Raw genomic sequence first — 17,636 nt, 5'->3', positions numbered from 1 at the left:
GAGCGGCGGAGCCCGGACTGAAGCCTGGGCAGCGAGGTTCTAGAACCTTCCGCACGTTTGCACCAGTGATGACGGATCTCATTGGAGGCTTGGAACCCGAGTGCCCCGGGTGGGCAGGGGAGGTGAAGGCCTGCCCGGCCGCTGGCTCTGGAACTGTGGTTGTCATGGGTTGTAACTAATGGATGAAATGTGATGGGCCTGCGCTGGGCACTGAGGGGGAGAGTGAACAAAGTGGTCCTGACAAGGATTCCCCCACGTCTCGCGTCTTAGACAGAGACGAGCTGGGGGCATGCAGGCAGAAGGTGTAGACAGAGGGGACATGGGGGCCAGTGAGGAGGCCTGAGCAGGGACTAGGGTGTGGCTGGAGCAGAAGCAGAGAGCAGGCCCCCAGGTTTCTGGCTTGCACAAACCGGGAAGAGTGCAATGGGGGAGGGGGAATTCAGGAGCCCCAGTCCTTTCCAAGCTGTTGTTGATATCAGTGTCAGCGGGGTGCTGAGGAGGTGAGACGCACCGTGTTCGATGCTTGATGTAAAAGCATTATGCCAGCGCTCCGAGAACCTACCAGCCAGGAGAGAGAACACCTGTTAGAAGGCCTGCCCTGCTCTCTGCACAAGTCACACGTTACATGAGTCGTGGGCCCCCACTCACCTTGGCATACATCACCCAGACTGAGAGTTCAGGCCCTTGTGACAGAGGGTCCTTGCTCAATCAGTCAGTCAATCAGTGTGCCCTGCCGCCCTCGACTGGGTGCTGGACAGCCAGAGTTCCAGTGAGGCAGGGAGATGCACCAACAGATGCAGTGACAGTAGGGCTCTGTGTCATCATCACACGTGGCAGAAACCGAGGGAAAGGGCTTGAGTCATCCTGGGGCAACCAGAGGAGACTCTTTGGAGGGAGCTTTGACAAGAATCATCAAATAGCCGCAAAATGCGGGGGAGCAGGGCGATTCGGATGAAGAGAGGGATGCGTTCATCCCTCTCTGTAAGTCTCTTCCCCATACGACAAAGCCGCACTCATCAAAACAGCATGGTAGTGGCACAAAAACAGACATGAATCAATGGAACGGAATACAGAGCCTAGAGATACACCCATACACCTACTGTCAATTAATCTTCGACAAAAGAGGCAAGAATATACAGTGGAAAAAAGTCTCTTCAGCAAGTGGTGTTGGGAAAGTTGGGCAGCCTCATGTAAATCAATGAAGTTAGAACACTCCCTCACACCATACACAAAAATAAACTCAACATGGCTCAAAGACTTAAATATAAGACATGAAACCATAAAACTCCTAAAAGAGAACAGAGGCAATACATTCTCTGACATAAATCATACCGATGTTTTCTTAGGTCAGTCTCCCAAGGCAACAGAAATAAAAGCAAAAATAAATGAGACCTAAGCAAACTTACAAGATTTGGAAAGCAAAGGAAACCATAAACAAGATGAAAAGGCAACCTACAGACTGGGAGAAAATATTTGCAAATGATGCAGCCGACGAGGGCTTAACATCCAAAATATACAAATAGCTCATACAAGTCAACAAAAAAAAACCAGACAACCCAATCAAAAAAGGGGCAGAAGACCTAAATAGACATTTCTCCAAAGAAGACATACAGACGGTGAACAGGCACATGAAAAGATGCTCGATCACTAATTATTAGAGAAATGCAAATCAAAGCTACAATGAGGTATCACCTCACACCGGTAAGAATGGCCATCATCAAAACGTGTACAAATTACAAATGCTGGAGAGGGTGTGGAGAAAAGGGAACCCTCTTACACTGTCAGTGGGAATGCAAATTGGTACAGCCACTATGGAAAACAGTATGGAGGTTCCTCAAAAAACTAAAAATAGGGTTGCCATATGATCCAGCAATCCCACTCCTAGGTGTGTATCTGAACAAAACTATAATTCAAAAAGATACATGCACCCAAATGTTCGTAGCAGCACTATTCACAATAGCTAAGACATGGAAACAACCTAAATGTCCATTGACAGATGAATGGATAAAGAAGATGTGGTGTATATATAATGGAATATTACTCGGCCATAAAAAGGAATGAAATAATGCCATTTGCAGCAACAAGGATGGACCTAGAGATTTTCACACTAAGTGAAGTAAGCCAGACAGAGGAAGACAAATAACCGTATGGTATCACTTATATGTGGAATCTAAAATATGATGCAATACGAAAAAATGAATACGAAATGTTCTACGAAACAGAAACAGACTCACAGACATAGAGAACAGACTTGTGGTTGCCAAGGGGGAGGAGGGTGGGGAGGGACGGTTTGGGAGTCTGGGATTAACAGATGCAAACTATTATATATAGAACGGAAAACAACAAGGTCCTACTGTATAGCACAGGAAACTATATTCAATATCCTGTGATAAACCATAATGAAGCAGAATATGAAAAGAGTGTATACGTATGTATAACTAAATCACTTTGCAGTACAGCAGAAATTAAACACAACATTGTAAATCAACTATACTTCAATAAAATAAATTTTAAAAATAAAAAAGTGAAAGTCTCTTCCCACAGACCATTATTAGAGTGGATAAATGAGGCAACATTTCAGCCAGGTGGGAAAAATGAACACCACAATGAGGGGCAGATGGGTGCCCAGAGAAAGGATCACTTATGCCCAGGAATGCATAACCTGTGTCTATACCTGAGGAGCTTCACACAAACCCGAAATAAGGAACATTCTATTAACAGGGGGAGCAAAGGACAGTATTCTTCAGAAATATTAGTGCCGTAACAGTGTGGAAATCCGCCAGACGTGACAACTAAACACAATGCCTGATGCTAGGCTGGCTCCAGTAGGGCGGAGGGAAATTTTTTTTAATATTTATTTTATTTATTTAGTTAGCCTGCACTGGGTCTTCGTTGCAGCATGCGGACTCTTAGTTGCGGCATGCATGCAGGATCTTAGTTCCCCGACCAGGGATCAAACCCGGCCCCCCTGCATTGGGAGCATGGAGTCTTACCCACTGGACCAGCAGGGAAGTCCCTGGGCAGAGGGAAATTATTAGGTCAATTGACAAAACTGAAATTCAGACGTAGGCGGAATAAATGCATTGCATCAATATTAAGTTTATGGGAATCAGTAGCTGTTCTCTGGTTATGTAAAAGAACGTTCTTCTTGGAAAATTCACACTGAAGTATTTAGGGGCTACTATAGACTAAATATCTGTGTACCCTAAAAATTCGTATGTGGAAACATAATCCCCAATGTGATCGTATTAGGAGGTGGGGCCCTTAGGAGGTGATTAGATCATGAGGGCGGAGCCCCCATGAATAGGATTAGTGCCCTGGTTGAAGAGACCCCAGAGACCTCCGTCGCCCCTTCTGCCCTGTGAGGACACAGCGAGAACCAGGAAGCAAACGTCACCAGACCCCAAATCTGCTGGCACCTCGATCTCGGACTCCAGTCTCCAGGACTGTGAGAAATAGATTTCTGTTATTTATAAGACCCCAGTCCGTGGCCTTTTTGTTAGAGCCGCCCCAGTGGACGATGCCGGGGTAAAGTGCCACTCTGTATGCAGCTCACTCTCAAGTACTTCAGAAAAGTATATTTTCTGTCTATAAAACACGGACGGAGAGAGACAGCAAACGAGCAAGCACGGGGGGCAAACTGTTAATAGCTGAATCTGGGGAAAGGTATGCAGTTTGGGTTTTTTTTTTTGTTTGTTTTTTTTTTTTTTTTTTTTTTTTTTTGCGGTACGTGGGCCTCTCACTGCTGTGGCCTCTCCCGTTGCGGGGCACAGGCTCCGGACGCGCAGGCTCAGCGGCCATGGCTCACGGGCCCAGCCGCTCCGCGGTATGTGGGATCTTCCCGGACCGGGGCACGAACCCGTGTCCCCTGCATCAGCAGGCGGACTCTTAACCACTGTGCCACCAGGGAAGCCCTGGGTTTTTTTTTTTTACTGTACTCATTCTTGCAATTATTCTGTACACCTGAATGATTTGCAAATAAAGAGTACAAGAAATGAAACTAAGAAAGTAAAAAGCAGTGTGTTCAGCGGAGAGGTCAGAGAGGAAGAGGGGAGGCTGCAGGGGGCGTTCCTGGCAGCAGGAACCAAGGAGCCAAGGGGAAGGCGCGGAGGACACGCCACCCAGGAGGGCGGCCGGGCAGAGTGTCCCTGCGTCCCTTGCTCCTGGCACTTCTCTGCCATTTCGACGGCGCGTGGGGTGAGGTCTGGGCCACCCCAGCAGCTAAGCATCTTAGCCTAGCGGAGGGAGAGCTGGGGGAGGTGAGGGGTGGTGGGGGCGTGCAGCTCGGGGCAGCGGTGGGGCTGTGGTTCACCCACTAATCTTTCTATTCCAAGTTGTCCCCCTAGAAAAAGAAATCCTGGAGGGACCGTGTCCAGGCACATCACCCTGAGCTGAGCAGTTCAGGGGTGGCTAGTGGGTACTGTGGGCACCATGCGCCCCCCAAACACACACACAAGCAGTTTCCCAGCTGCTGGGAACATCGGTGGCTGAAGAGAGATGTCACCTATCCGTGGCGGAGGCTGCCGCGTCCAGGCCCAGCACCTGTGGTCAACAGGGGACAGGGGTGAAGCTCCAGAGCTCCCCATGAGATGTACGCAGACTTTGCATCCTTCACCGCCTGGCCGGTGGTGACCACAAGGGCCCTCCCCACTCATTTTCCTATCTCAGCCTCTGTCTCGCAGTCTGTTTCCTGGGGACCCAGCCTCTGACACAAAGCATGAGTCGTATTTTGAAAGATTTAAGAAACAAACAAAAGAAGTAACACCAGTTGAAAGTGTCACATAAATAGGAAGAACTAAGCCCCGATACTGGTCCTATCAGGAGATGTAAACGGGCCAAACTCAGCGTGATCCCGGAGTGGGTCACAGGGCAAATCCCGACCCTGAGCTGTGAACCAGCATCAAATCCGAGAGTGAGAAGGTCACACGCAGTCTCCTCCGCCCGCACACCTGCCCCGTTTACCTGCGCCCTAGAAACTCCAGCCTGTAGGGACACAGAGCAAGTGGGCGGCTGCCAGGGCCCAGGTGGGAGAACAGCCTGAATACAGAGCAGCCCCAGGGTTTTGGGCGGAGATGAAACTTGTGTATGTTGATTGCAGCGGTGGCTAGTTTACCTGCGTCAGTGCTGGTAAAACCCGGAAAAGGATCGATTTTCCCGTCTGTTCCGTCTCAACAAAGCGGACCATGGATCGCATGGGTGACAGGCAGTATACACGCTTCTTTATCGACCCATTAAATCGTGAGATAATGATTTCAGTGTAGGTAAAGTTACATTTTGTTTCTTCAGGAGATGCGGTACGAAGTTTGTTTTTTCTCAGCTTGAAGAGGAAAGCTAAAATGCGAGGAGGTCTTTGACAAGAGAACGAGCACGTCGTTTTGGACATTCGGCTGGTTTAAAGTTTTGTGTTGTTTTGTCTTGTCTTGCCAGGTCCCTAAGGTTGACCATCCCCCACTGGTGGACATGCAGTGTTGGCCAGCACTGCAGTCACCCAGCGTCTAAAGACGGAACCTCTAAGATTTCTAATCTGCACTGGTTTCCTCCTTCCGCTGAGGCAAATCACCACAAATCCAGTAGCTAATACAACACACCCTCATTATCTGGGGGGCAGAAATCACGGTGTCAGCAGGGCCTCGCTCTCTCCCGAGGCCCCAAGAGGAGACCGTGGGTCCTTTCAGGGTTGCACTCCTCCCTCTTCAGGCTGGAGCACGGCGGGTGGCTTTGGTGTCACACAATTTCCTTGGCCTCCCTCTTAGAAGGATGTGTAGTGATATTGGACCCACGTCCTCAAAGAGTCTGGGAATAACTGCGTCTCAGATCGTGGCTCGGGACCTGATGCTTGCTGGGCTCTGAGAGATGTGAGGGGCTGTCAGTACATCATCACACCCTCAGGACCCAGCAATCAGTCCCCAAGTGGTCCAGCCAGAGCCAGAGATAAACAAGACTTTCTCTAGGGTTGCAGAGACAGAAAAGATCTCTCTCCCACTGTGCTCAGCAGAATAAGAGCCCCCAAAGACACCCACGTCCTTCCTGGGCCCTGCGGATGTGTCGCTTCACAGGGTAGAGGGGACTTTGCAGCTGGGATTAAGTTAAGGCTCCTGAGACGGGGATGACCCTGGATTCCCCGAGACGTCCAGCGTCATCCCAGGGTCCTTATAAGAGGGAGGCGGGAGGGTCAGAGGCAGAGAGAGACGGGAGACGCTGTGCTGCTGGCTGTGAGGATGCAGGGGGGGCCGTGAGCCAGGGATGCGGCGCCTCTAGAAGCTGGAAAAGGTGGGAACCGATGCTCCGTTGGAGCCTCCGGAAGGACCGGCCCTGCCCACGCCTGCATTTAGCCCCGTGAGACCCGAGCCGGACTCCTGACCTCCAGGACTGTCAGAGAACCCATCTGTGTGGTTTTCAGCCCCCGGTTCATGGTGAGTTGTCCCAGCTGCCGTGGGAAACTCTGGTGGGTCTTTCACAAACTCTGTGACCCTCAGCCTCCACCTCAGCACAGGGGTGACACTGACAGTCCCCCCGTCGGGTCACTGCAAAGATCATCATCACGCAGCAGGCATCAGCTGGTTTCTTACGGAGGTCACTGAGTTTGAGGGGCTGTGGACGCCCAGGATGCGGCTGGATAAGCAAGTTGGGACAGAAGTGGTTCAGAGGGAAAATTCTGACGTGGGAGAGCGTGGAGTCTGCCACTCGAGGGGCTGGCGACGCCAGGGGAACGTGACTGGGGAAAAAGGGCTGCAGGATTGCAGGTTAGATGCAAACATAAACATTATTATTACTGTCTCCTCCGGGCCCCCGCTGCCCTCCCGGCTCCAGGCCAAAGTGATCAGAGCCACACACAGGGTCAAGCTGCACTTGGGTGTTTACTGGGAACGGGCTGAGGGGCCAGACCTGGGCTGCTCATGCTTTTTTGGTGATGCTCTTGGGGGTGGCAAGCTCTTGCAGGCGAGGGGACGCACGAGCCACCAGGGAGGCTGGAGAGATGAGGTAGGGGTCGTAGTCCTCGCTCAGGTCCCTCCGCACTTTGGGTTTGGCCAGGGAGACGATGCGGGGACTGGCCACCGCCTTCTTGGTGGCCTCCAGCACCTCCCAGCGTGCGTCTCGGTCAGAAACACACTTGTCCGACTGGGGCTTGGGCACTGGAGAGGGCGGGAGAAGGGGGTGGTGTCAGAAGCCGGAGCCTGGGGCATGCAGCCACCACCACCCCCGCCTCGCCCCGCAGAGATCAGCCTTCTGGGTCAGAGCTCCCAAGTTTAATGGCCTGTCTGTCAACAGATGATGGATAAACAAACATGTCCCTCCACACATGGGAGCATCACTCAGCCATGAAAAGGGTTGAAGCCCTGACACTCGCTACCACATGGATGGACCTTGAGGATACGATGCAGTGGGAGAAACCAGACACAGAAGGACACACGGTGTGTGATTCCATTGATGGGAAACGTCCAGAACAGGCCAGTCCACAGACAGAGAGTGGGTTCCTGGTTGTCAGGGGCTTGGGGAGGGGATGGGGGTGACTGCTCATGGGGACGGGGCTTCACTTTTGGGGAGATGGAGTGTTCTAAAATCGACTGTGTGGGACATAAGAGAACAGACTTGTCGTTGCCAAGGGGGAGGTGGAGAGGGGGAGGGATGGATTGGAAGTTTGGGATTAGCAGATGCAAACTATTATATATAGGATGGATAAACAACAAGGTCTTACTATAGAGCACAGGGAACTATATTCAATATCCTGTGATAAACCATAATGGAAAAGAATATGAAAACGAATATATATATGTGTATAACTGAGTCATTTGGTGTACAGCAGAAATTAACAACACTGTAAATCAGCTATACTTGAATAAAAAATAAATTTAAAAAAATATATACGATTTTTTAAATGACATAAATAATATAAAATAAAATTGATTGTGGTGGTGGGTGCACAGCTCTGTGAACATACTGGAAAATATTGAATTGTGCACTGTGAAAGGGCGAACTGTAAAGACAAAATATTTCAAATGGCCATGGGTCCCAGATGGGGGACTCAGAGGGAGCAGAAAAAGGTACCCTGGGGGCTGGGGGTGAGGAAGGGGCTCAGGCAGCCCCAGCTGGGCCCTCTCCACAGGGCCCCACCAGCCACATGGGATCAGTACCCGATATGGGCTGGACTTTTATCGTTGTTTAATTTTAATAAAATCTGTTCATTGACTTAAATCAATGGACGGATTGGCTTTCATTCCACTTTAGTCGTGGACAGACAGCTCTCAGAGCAGACCTGTGGCTCGGCCAGCCCCCTCCGTTCACCTGCCGGGACCCCCGGCCCTTCTCCTGCTCAGCCCCCTTCGCCACCTCTCCGCCACCCCTTCCTCCACGGTGGGAGCCACGGGGCATGGCCTGCATGGGGACCAGGAGAGAGGTGACCGCTGGTGGCCACCGGTGACCACTGCCTTAACTTTGGGCCCCTCGGTTTTGAGGGCTGCCTTTCCAAACTCCTCTTTGCTCCAACACCCTGCAATCGCAAAAGGGCCCTCCCCCTAGTCAGCAGACAACCCACAGCTCGGGGGAGAGGCCCTCGGTGCAAAGAACGGGGGCCCTTCCACCAGCCTCAGGCTGGACTACAACTCCTGGGCAGGTGACATGTGCGGGGGCCCCCAAAAGGGAGGGGCTGGGGGACCTCGGGAGGACCTGCCCAGAGCCCACCTTTCTGGGAGTCCTCAGGGAGACTCAGGGGCTTTCCCTTTGTTGTAACATCTGGGCTCCGAAAATCTTCTGGTCACAGCCTGAGAGTGTGACTGGTCCACGGCCACACAGTACCCACAAATGCAAAATGGCATGGACCAGTGCCCACCCCACGTGGCCCCTGCACTGCATGTATCCTCACTTCACTTCTTAAATGCTGGTCACAACCATCAGTGGGTGGAAGTCTGCGGTTTGAAAAACACAGCCCTACACCAGTTTTATCCATACACACACGGATGTGCATTGATATGTGCTCCTGAAGCCTGGATGAATATACACGCGGGTGTAGGTACAAATGTACATGGGCTTATTATATTCCAGACGTGTGTGTTCATGCATATGTGTGTGAGACAAGATGGTTTGAGAGAGAAGTGCGTGTGTATTTGTGTTTCTGTTCATTTAACCAGTCATAACAAATTCAACAAATACTTTAACAAATATTAAGGGAACAGACGAATGAATGAATAAACAAACAAACAAAAGATCCCACAAGCAAGCTCGAAAGAAAAAAGACTGGGAAGAAGTTATTTTGCAACGTGCTCGACATAGGGTGAGTGATCATCTTATATAAAGAGCTGCTGCAAATCAATAACCACCTCCCCCGCAAAAAAAAAAAGGAAACAGGAAACGGAGAAAATAGGACACAGCAGATTATACCAAAACAGCCAATCAAGCTCTCTGGTGACCACGTGCCAGGAGCCGGGGATACACAGCGAATTTTCCTAAGCCTCTGACTACCTTTGGGTGGCAAGATTCCTTTCTTCATGCTCTTCTGCATTTTTCAAACTCTCTACAATTAGTGCATTTTACTTTTGTTGTGGGGGAACCAGGTATGTCCTTTGTTTTAAAGGACAGGAAGAGGCCCAGAATGCAGCCCGCATTTCCACAGAGCTGGAACTCCTGGCTCGGGGTCTCTTCCCTCCACCGTCACTGAACTGCCCTGGAGCCCGAGGGGAGGGCGGCCTCACTGAGGTTGCCGGCTCTGGAGGGCCCCCAGCAGCTGAAGCCGCGACAGTCCTGGGGACTGCGGGCCGGACCAGAGGGCAGACAGCAGAAGCAAGAAGAACTACAATCCTGCAGCCTGTGGAACAAAAACCACATTCACAGAAAGACAGACAAGATGAAAAGGCAGAGGGCTATGTACCAGATGAAGGAACAAGATAAAACCCCAGAAAAACAACTAAATGGAGTAGAGATAGACAACCTTCCAGAAAAAGAATTCAGAATAATGATAGTGAAGATGATCCAGGACCTCAGAAAAAGAATGGAGGCAAAGATTGAGAAGACGCAAGAAATGTTTAACAAAGACCTGGAAGAACTAAAGAACAAACAAACAGAGATGAACAATACAATAACTGAAATGAAAACTACACTAGAAGGAATCAATAGCAGAATAACTGAGGCAGAAGAACGGATAAGTGACCTGGAAGACAGAATGGTGGAATTCACTGCTGTGGAACAGAATAAAGAAAAATGAATGAAGAGAAATGAAGACAGCCTAAGAGAACGCTGGGACAACATTAAACGCAACAACATTCGCATTATAGGGGTCCCAGAAGGAGAAGAGAGAGAGAAAGGACCCGAGAAAATATTTGAAGAGATTATAGTCGAAAACTTCCCTAACATGCGAAAGGAAATAGCCACCCAAGTCCAGGAAGCACAGCGAGTCCCATACAGGAAAAATCCAAGGAGAAACATGCCGAGACACACAGGAATCAAGCTGGCAAAAATTAAAGACAAAGAAAAATTATTGAAAGCAGCAAGGGAAAAATGACAACATACAAGGGAATCCCCATAAGGTTAACAGCTCATTTCTCAGCAGAAACTCTACAAGACAGAGGGAGTGGCATGATATACTTAAAGTGATGAAAGGGAAGAACCTACAACCAAGATTACTCTACCTGGCAAGGATCTCATTCAGATTCGATGGAGAAATCAAAAGCTTTACAGACAAGCAAAAGCTAAGAGAATTCAGCACCACCAAACCAGCTCTACAAGAAATGCTAAAGGAAATTCTCTAAGTGGGAAACACAAGAGAAGCAAAGGACCTCCAAAAACAAACCCAAAACAATTAAGAAAATGGTCATAGGAACATACATATCGATAATTACCTTAAACGTGAATGGATTAAATGCTCCAACCAAAAGATACAGGCTTGCTGAATAGATACAAAAACATAACCCATACATATGCTGTCTACAAGAGACCCACTTCAGACCTAGGGACACATACAGACTGAAAGCAAGGGGATGGAAAAAGATACTCCATGCAAATGGAAATCAAAAGAAAGCTGGAGTAGTAATACTCATATCAGATAAAATAGACTTTAAAATAAAGAATGTTACAAGAGACAAGGAAGGACACTACATAATGATCAAGGGATCAATCCAAGAAGATATAACAATTATAACTATATATGCACCCAACATAGGAGCATCTCAATACATAAGGCAACTGCTAACAGCTCTAAAAGAGGAAATCGACAGTAACACACTAATAGTGGGGGACTTTAACACCTCACTTACACCAATGGACAGATCATCCAAAATGAAAATAAATAAGGAAACAGAAGCTTTAAATGACACAATAGACCAGATAGATTTAATTGATATTTATAGGACATTCCATCCAAAAACAGCAGATTACACTTTCTTCTCAAGTGCGCATGGAACATTCTCCAGGATAGATCACATCTTGGGTCACAAATCAAGCCTCAGTAAATTTAAGAAAATTGAAATCATATCAAGCATCTTTTCTGACCACAACGCTATGACATTAGAAATCAATTACAGGGGAAAAAAACGTTAAAAACACAAACACATGGAAGCTAAACAATACGTTACTAAATAACCAAGAGATCACTGAAGAAATCAAAGAGGAAATCAAAACATACCTAGAGACAAATGACAATGAGAACACGACGGCCCAAAACCTATGGGATGCAGCAAAAGCAGTTCTAAGAGGGAAGTTTATAGTTATAGAAGCCTACCTCAAGAAACAAGAAAAATCTCAAATAAACAATCTAACCTTACACCTAAAGGAACTGGAGAAAGAAGAACAAACAAAACCCAAAGTTAGGAAAGAAGTCATAAAGATCAGAGCAGAAATAAATGAAATAGAAACAAAGAAAACAATAGCAAAGATCAATAAAACTAAAAGCTGGTTCTTTGAGAAGATAAACAATATTGATAAACCACTAGCCAGACTCAACAAGAAAAAGAGGGAGAGGACTCAAATCAATAGAATTAGAAATGAAAAAGAAGTTACAACGGACACTGCAGAAATACAAAGCATCCTAAGAGACTACTACAAGCAACGCTATGCCTATAAAATGGACAACCTGGAAGAAATGGACAAATTCTTAGAAAGGTATAACCTTCCAAGACTGAACCAGGAAAAAATAGAAAATATGAACTGACCAATCACAAGGAATGAAATTGAAACTGTGATTAAAAATCTGCCAACAAACAAAAGCCCAGGACCAGATGGCTTCACAGGTGAATTCCATCAAACATTTAGGGAAGAGCTAACACCCATCCTTCTCAAACTCTTCCAAAAAATTGCAGAGGAAGGAACACTCCCAAACTCATTCTATGAGGCCACCATCACCCTGATATCAAAACCAAAGATACTACAAAAAAAGAAAATTACAGACCAATATCACTGATGAATATAGATGCAAAAATCCTCAACAAAATACGAGCAAACAGAATCCGACAACACTTTAAAAGGACCATACACCATGATCAAGTGGCATTTATCCCAGGGGTGCAAGGATTCTTCAATATATGCAAATCAATCACTGTGACACACCACATTAACAAATTGAAGAAGAAAAACCATATGATCATCTCAATAGATAGAGAAAAAGCTGTTGACAAAATTCAACACCCATTTATGATAAAAACTCTCCAGAAAGTGGGCATAGAGGGAACCTACCTCAACATAATAAAGGCCATATATGACAAACCCACAGCCAACATCGTTCTCAATGGTGAAAAACTGAAAGCATTTCCTCTAAGATCAGGAACAAGACAAAGATGTCCACTCTCACCACTATTATTCAACATAGTTTTGGAAGTCCTAGCCAAGGCAGTCAGAGAAGAAAAAGAAATAAAAGGAATACAAATTGGAAAAGAAGTAAAACTGTCCCTGTTTGCAGATGACATGACACTATACATAGAGAATCCTAAGGATGCTACCAGAAAACTGCTAGAGCTAATCAATGAATTTGGTAAAGTTACAGGATACAAAATTAATGCACAGAAATCTCTTGCATTCCTATACACTAATGATGAAAACTCTGAAAGAGAAATTAAGGAAACACTCCCATTTACCACTGCAACAAAAAGAATAAAATACCTAGGAATAAACCTACCTAGGGAGACAAAAGACCTGTATGCAGAAAACTATAAGACACTGATGAAAGAAATTAAAGATGATACCAACAGGGCACTTCCCTGGTGGCACAGTGGTTGAGAATCTGCCTGCCAATGCAGGGGACACGGGTTCGAGCCCTGGTCTGGGAAGATCCTACATGCCACGGAGCGGCTGGGCCTGTGAGCCATGGCCGCTGAGCCTGTGTGTCTGGAGCCTGTGCTCCGCAACGGGAGAGGCCACAACAGTGAGAGGCCCGCGTACCACACACACACAAAAAAAAGACGCACGCGGGCTTCCCTGGTGTCGCAGTGGTTGAGAGTCCGCCTGCCGATGCAGGGGACGCGGGTTCATACTCCGGTTCGGGAAGATCCCACATGCCGCGGAGCGGCTGGGCCCGTGAGCCATGGCCGCTAAGCCTGCGTGTCCGGAGCCTGTGCTCCACAACGGGAGAGGCCACAACGGTGAGAGGCCCGCGTACCGCAAAAAAAAAAAAAAAAAAAAAGACGCACGCAACCCAATGTTCACTGCAGCACTATTTCCAATAGCCAGGTCATGGAAGCAACCTAAATGCCCATCGACAGACTAATGGATAAAGAAGTTGTGGTACATATATACAATGGAATATTACTCAGCCATAAAAAGGAATGAAATTGGGTCATTTGTTGAGACATGGATGGATCTAGAGACTGTCATACAGAGTGAAGTAGGTCAGAAAGAGAAAAACAAATATCGTATATTAATGCAGGTATGTGGAACCTAGAAAAATGGTACAGATGAACCGTTTTGCAGGGCAGGAGTTGAGACACAGATGTAGAGAACAAACGTACGGACACCAAAGGGGAAAGCCGCGGGGGGGGTGTGTGTGCTGAATTGGACGATCGGGATTGACATGTATACACTGATGTGTATAAAATGGATGACTAATAAGAACCTGCTGTATAAAAAAATAAATAAAATAAAGGACAGGAAGAGAGTCAGGCCAACACCATGTAAAGAGCCCTTGTGCCCCAGCTTGGTTCTTTTGGCCCTGGCCCTGCACCCCAAGTTTCCCTTCTGCACCCACTTGCTGTGCTGGGAGGCCCACAAACCACCCCCCCCACCCAGAGGGAGCGATTCCCTCTGCCAGCCCCCAGGGAGGCCATGCAGGCCACAGATGAACTGCCCACAGGGATCTGGACAGCTGGTCTGCAGTGCAGGTGGAGCTAGGGAAGTACAAATCTGGCAGAAGCAGGTCCAAGTTGACTGGCTGCCCCCGCCCGCGTCCAGTGGGGAAGGCTGCTTCATAAGATGCCGAATCCCCGGGGACCTGCTTACTGGCCAGGTGAAGGAGACGGTTATAGTCTGACACGTGTGGCTTGGGTTTTGGCATGGGGTCCCACTCTTCCCGCAGGGCGGCTGGAGCCCTGGGCTTTGCCAGCTGGATGATCCTCAGACTGGGGGTGGCCATCCGGGCTGCCCTGGACACTTGGGACACCTAGAAACAGAATTAGAGGGGAAGAAGTAAAGCAGCCCATGATTCCTCATGGCCCCTGGTTCAGAAAGACCCTGAAGGCAACACTGAAAGACAAAAGGCTGACTGGGAAGAAGTTAGTTTGCAGTGTGTTCAGCAAAGGATTAGTAGTAGCCATCATAAATAAAGAGCTTCTCTAAATCAATAACATGAAAAATCAATAGGAAACTGAGTTAATCGTGCAGGAAAGTAAACCCAAAGGATCAATAATCCTCTCTGTGTGCCAGGGAAATGTAAATTAAAACAGCCAACTATCACTCCATGCCAACAAATTTGGCAAAAGTGAAAAAGTCTGGCGTTATCAAGCCCTGGCAGGAAGGTGGGAGGAGAGAGATCCCGATACGTGGTTGGTAGGAGGGTGAATTGTACAAGCACTTGGTGTGTGTGTAACATTTAATGTTTTACAAAAGCTCTCTGTTGGGTGCACTTTGGGTAGGAGACTGCCCAGAGGCAGAGGATTGGCTGTAATGTTCTCTAGGGAGACTGAAAGATGAGTCCCTTTCCTCCTGAAAGTGAACTGCTGAGAAATCACAGACACTACTCTTGTCAAAGACGTCCTGGCGCTTACAATTTCACGCCCCTCTCAACCACCCCCTCTGTCCCCTCTCCTTTCTTCCCCTCCTTCTCTGCCCACCCGGACGGCCCCCACAGCTCAGGTCACCAGATGAGGCAGTTGAGTCAGCCTGCGGTCCTGCCCTCAAGGGGCCCCCCGTCTGCAGGGGTGAAAGGCAGGGAAACAGTCACTTATCCATGCATTCGAAGAATATCGACGACTGCTTCGTGCCCTGCTCGGGGCAAGGCCAGCTCTGCAGTAAGGCCACAGCAGACACGGACACATGTCCTCAGGGAGCTCACGTTTAAGGGAAGGATGACAGCCCATCCAGAGCACATGTGAAAGGGGCTGGGAAGGAGCAAGAAGGGGTGTCGGATGGGGGCCCCACCAGCCTGGGCAGGAACATGCCCAGCTGCACATGCCAAAGCCCAGGGGCTTGTTGAGGGACCTGCATTTAGTCCAACAGGGGGCACATGGGGTAGTAGGGATGGAGAAGGCCCCATCCTGCTGGTTTTCACGGGGCACTGGGGAGCCACAGAGGGTGTTGGAGCACAGAAGGACTCGAAGGCTAAACTGGCAAAGGCAAGGCACGGGAAAACAGCAGGTACGTCTCCAGGTAAGAGGTGGGGCCAGACCCTCCCCCGGATGCCGATCCAACCAAACTGACTGCTGAAGCTTTTTTTTTTTTTTTTTTGCGGTACGCGGGCTTCTCACTGTTGTGGCCTCTCCCGTTGTGGAGCACAGGCTCCGGACGCACAGGCTCAGCGGCCATGGCTCACGGGCCCAGCCGCTCCGCGGCATGTGGGATCTTCCCAGACCGGGGCACGAACCCGTGTCCCCTGCAACGGCAGGCGGACTCCCAACCACTGCGCCACCAGGGAAGCCCTGAAGCCTTTTTTTGAGACAACTGGGGAAACAGAACATGGACTGGGTATTTGGACACTAAGGTATTATTGTTACATTCTTTCAGTGGGATCTTTATTGTTAGGGGTTTTAAACTACCCTCGCCTGTTAGAAATCCACATGAAGAGTTTCTGGGAGAAGCAGTGTGTTGTCTGCATTTAGTTGTAAAAGTGTCCAAGTTGGGGTTCTGTCAAACAACCACATGAAAAGACACGGATCCAACGCACATTAAACCACAAGGCCGTCCCACCGCACACCTGATGGGGCGGCCGGCCGTAAAGGAATAAACGGACAAACCAGCAAATGGACACACGGTGCCAGACGGGGCGGCCACTGTGGGAGCAGGTGGTCAGTCTCTGATAAAGTCGGACAGGCCTCCTGGCCAGGACCCCGCTTCTGGGTGTTGACCCTGGAGATACGGCAACGTATCCCACAGAGACCCAGATTCTCACAGCAGCCGTGTGTGCGGGAACCAAAACCCAGAAGCAAGCACGTGTCCTTCGGTGGGTGCGAGACGCCCCCACGGCGGCCCCTCCCAGGGGAGCGGGACTCCGTGCTGCTGGCCCAGGGCGGGGCGGCGCGCAGGTGCCGGAGGGAGGCTGCGGGCCGCCAGGGCGGAGTCGGGCCTGAGCCGGGGCGGGGGGGGGGGGGGGAGCCTCAACTGGAGGAGAACTCCGCTGTCACCTCTGAACCGCCGTTGTCCTGCCACCCTGCTCCGGCTCCCCTCCGAGCTGACAGGCAGCGGAGGGCGGTCCCTGCACTGCCTTCAAGGCCCGGGGCAGGAAAGTAACGCCTTTTCTTGAACAAAGCCCAGTGGCTCCCGATGGTTCAGGGAAGCAGTCACACGTCTGTTGCCTCTTGTCCTTCCGGAGCCGCTGAGCCCCCGGCGGGGAGCTGGGGAGCTCCAGGGGGAGAAGGGCACCCACCTCAGACATGTGTATACTCCAGATGTTACTCCGGACCTTCGGGGTGGCAAGTTCCCGCAGGCGGTCGGACGCTTGGTACTCCAAGGTGGACCGGGGAATGGGCCAGATGGGGGTGGTCCTAAGGGAGAGTCAGGCCTGAGACCCTAACCCACCGCCCGGGGCCATGTCTGTGTGCTTGTGTATATACGATTCCTCTCTGACTCTGGGGCTCAGGGAGAGCCTGGTGCAGTGCAGGGTTTTCAAAATACCTCCAAGAGGGGTTCCTAAAAGAATCCCTAACAGAGCCCCCTATTCTCAAGGATGGAGCGACCCTCTCCCTGGTAGTCCCCTCCCAGCCGTCTCCCCTACTCCCACCATCAGGCTGGGGTCAGGAGGTGGATCGAAGGGATGAAAGTCAGCCCTGCCACCACCCCACCTCCTAAAATCGGGTCTCGGCTCCACCTCCGCCCCAGAAACAGCCGTATTTCACTGAGCCGAGGCAGACTCTTATTTTCACATCTCTGAGGCTGGAATGCAGTGGATAAATGCTGTCAGCCCGACCAGAAGGCCCGGGGCCATCCATGACTGGCTGTGCTCCATGAGGCGGTTTACACAGAGGTCACCCCAGATTACAGGTCACACAGAGGTCATTCCAGATTACAGATCA

The 17,636-nt window shown here is 49.5% G+C and overlaps 1 protein-coding gene across 1 annotated transcript in view; it reads right to left on the bottom strand.

Moving 5' to 3' along the window:
• Window positions 1-4,808: 4,808 nt before the first annotated feature.
• SPMAP2 (sperm microtubule associated protein 2) overlaps window positions 4,809-17,636 on the bottom strand; it is a 16,063-nt gene continuing 3,235 nt past the window's right edge. Inside the window, 4 exon segments of the mRNA XM_027085706.1 lie at window positions 4,809-6,952; window positions 6,987-7,133; window positions 14,413-14,572; window positions 16,991-17,108. Coding sequence (XP_026941507.1) covers window positions 6,858-6,952; window positions 6,987-7,133; window positions 14,413-14,572; window positions 16,991-17,108 — 520 coding nt within the window. The 3' untranslated portion in view covers window positions 4,809-6,857.

The sequence above is a fragment of the Aethalodelphis obliquidens genome, unplaced genomic scaffold (assembly GCF_003676395.1).
Source record: "Aethalodelphis obliquidens isolate GAN/ISIS:26980383/991018 unplaced genomic scaffold, ASM367639v1 scaffold53, whole genome shotgun sequence".
Classification (NCBI taxonomy): Eukaryota; Metazoa; Chordata; class Mammalia; order Artiodactyla; family Delphinidae; genus Aethalodelphis; species Aethalodelphis obliquidens.
This window is presented reverse-complemented; position numbering and strand designations above follow the sequence as displayed.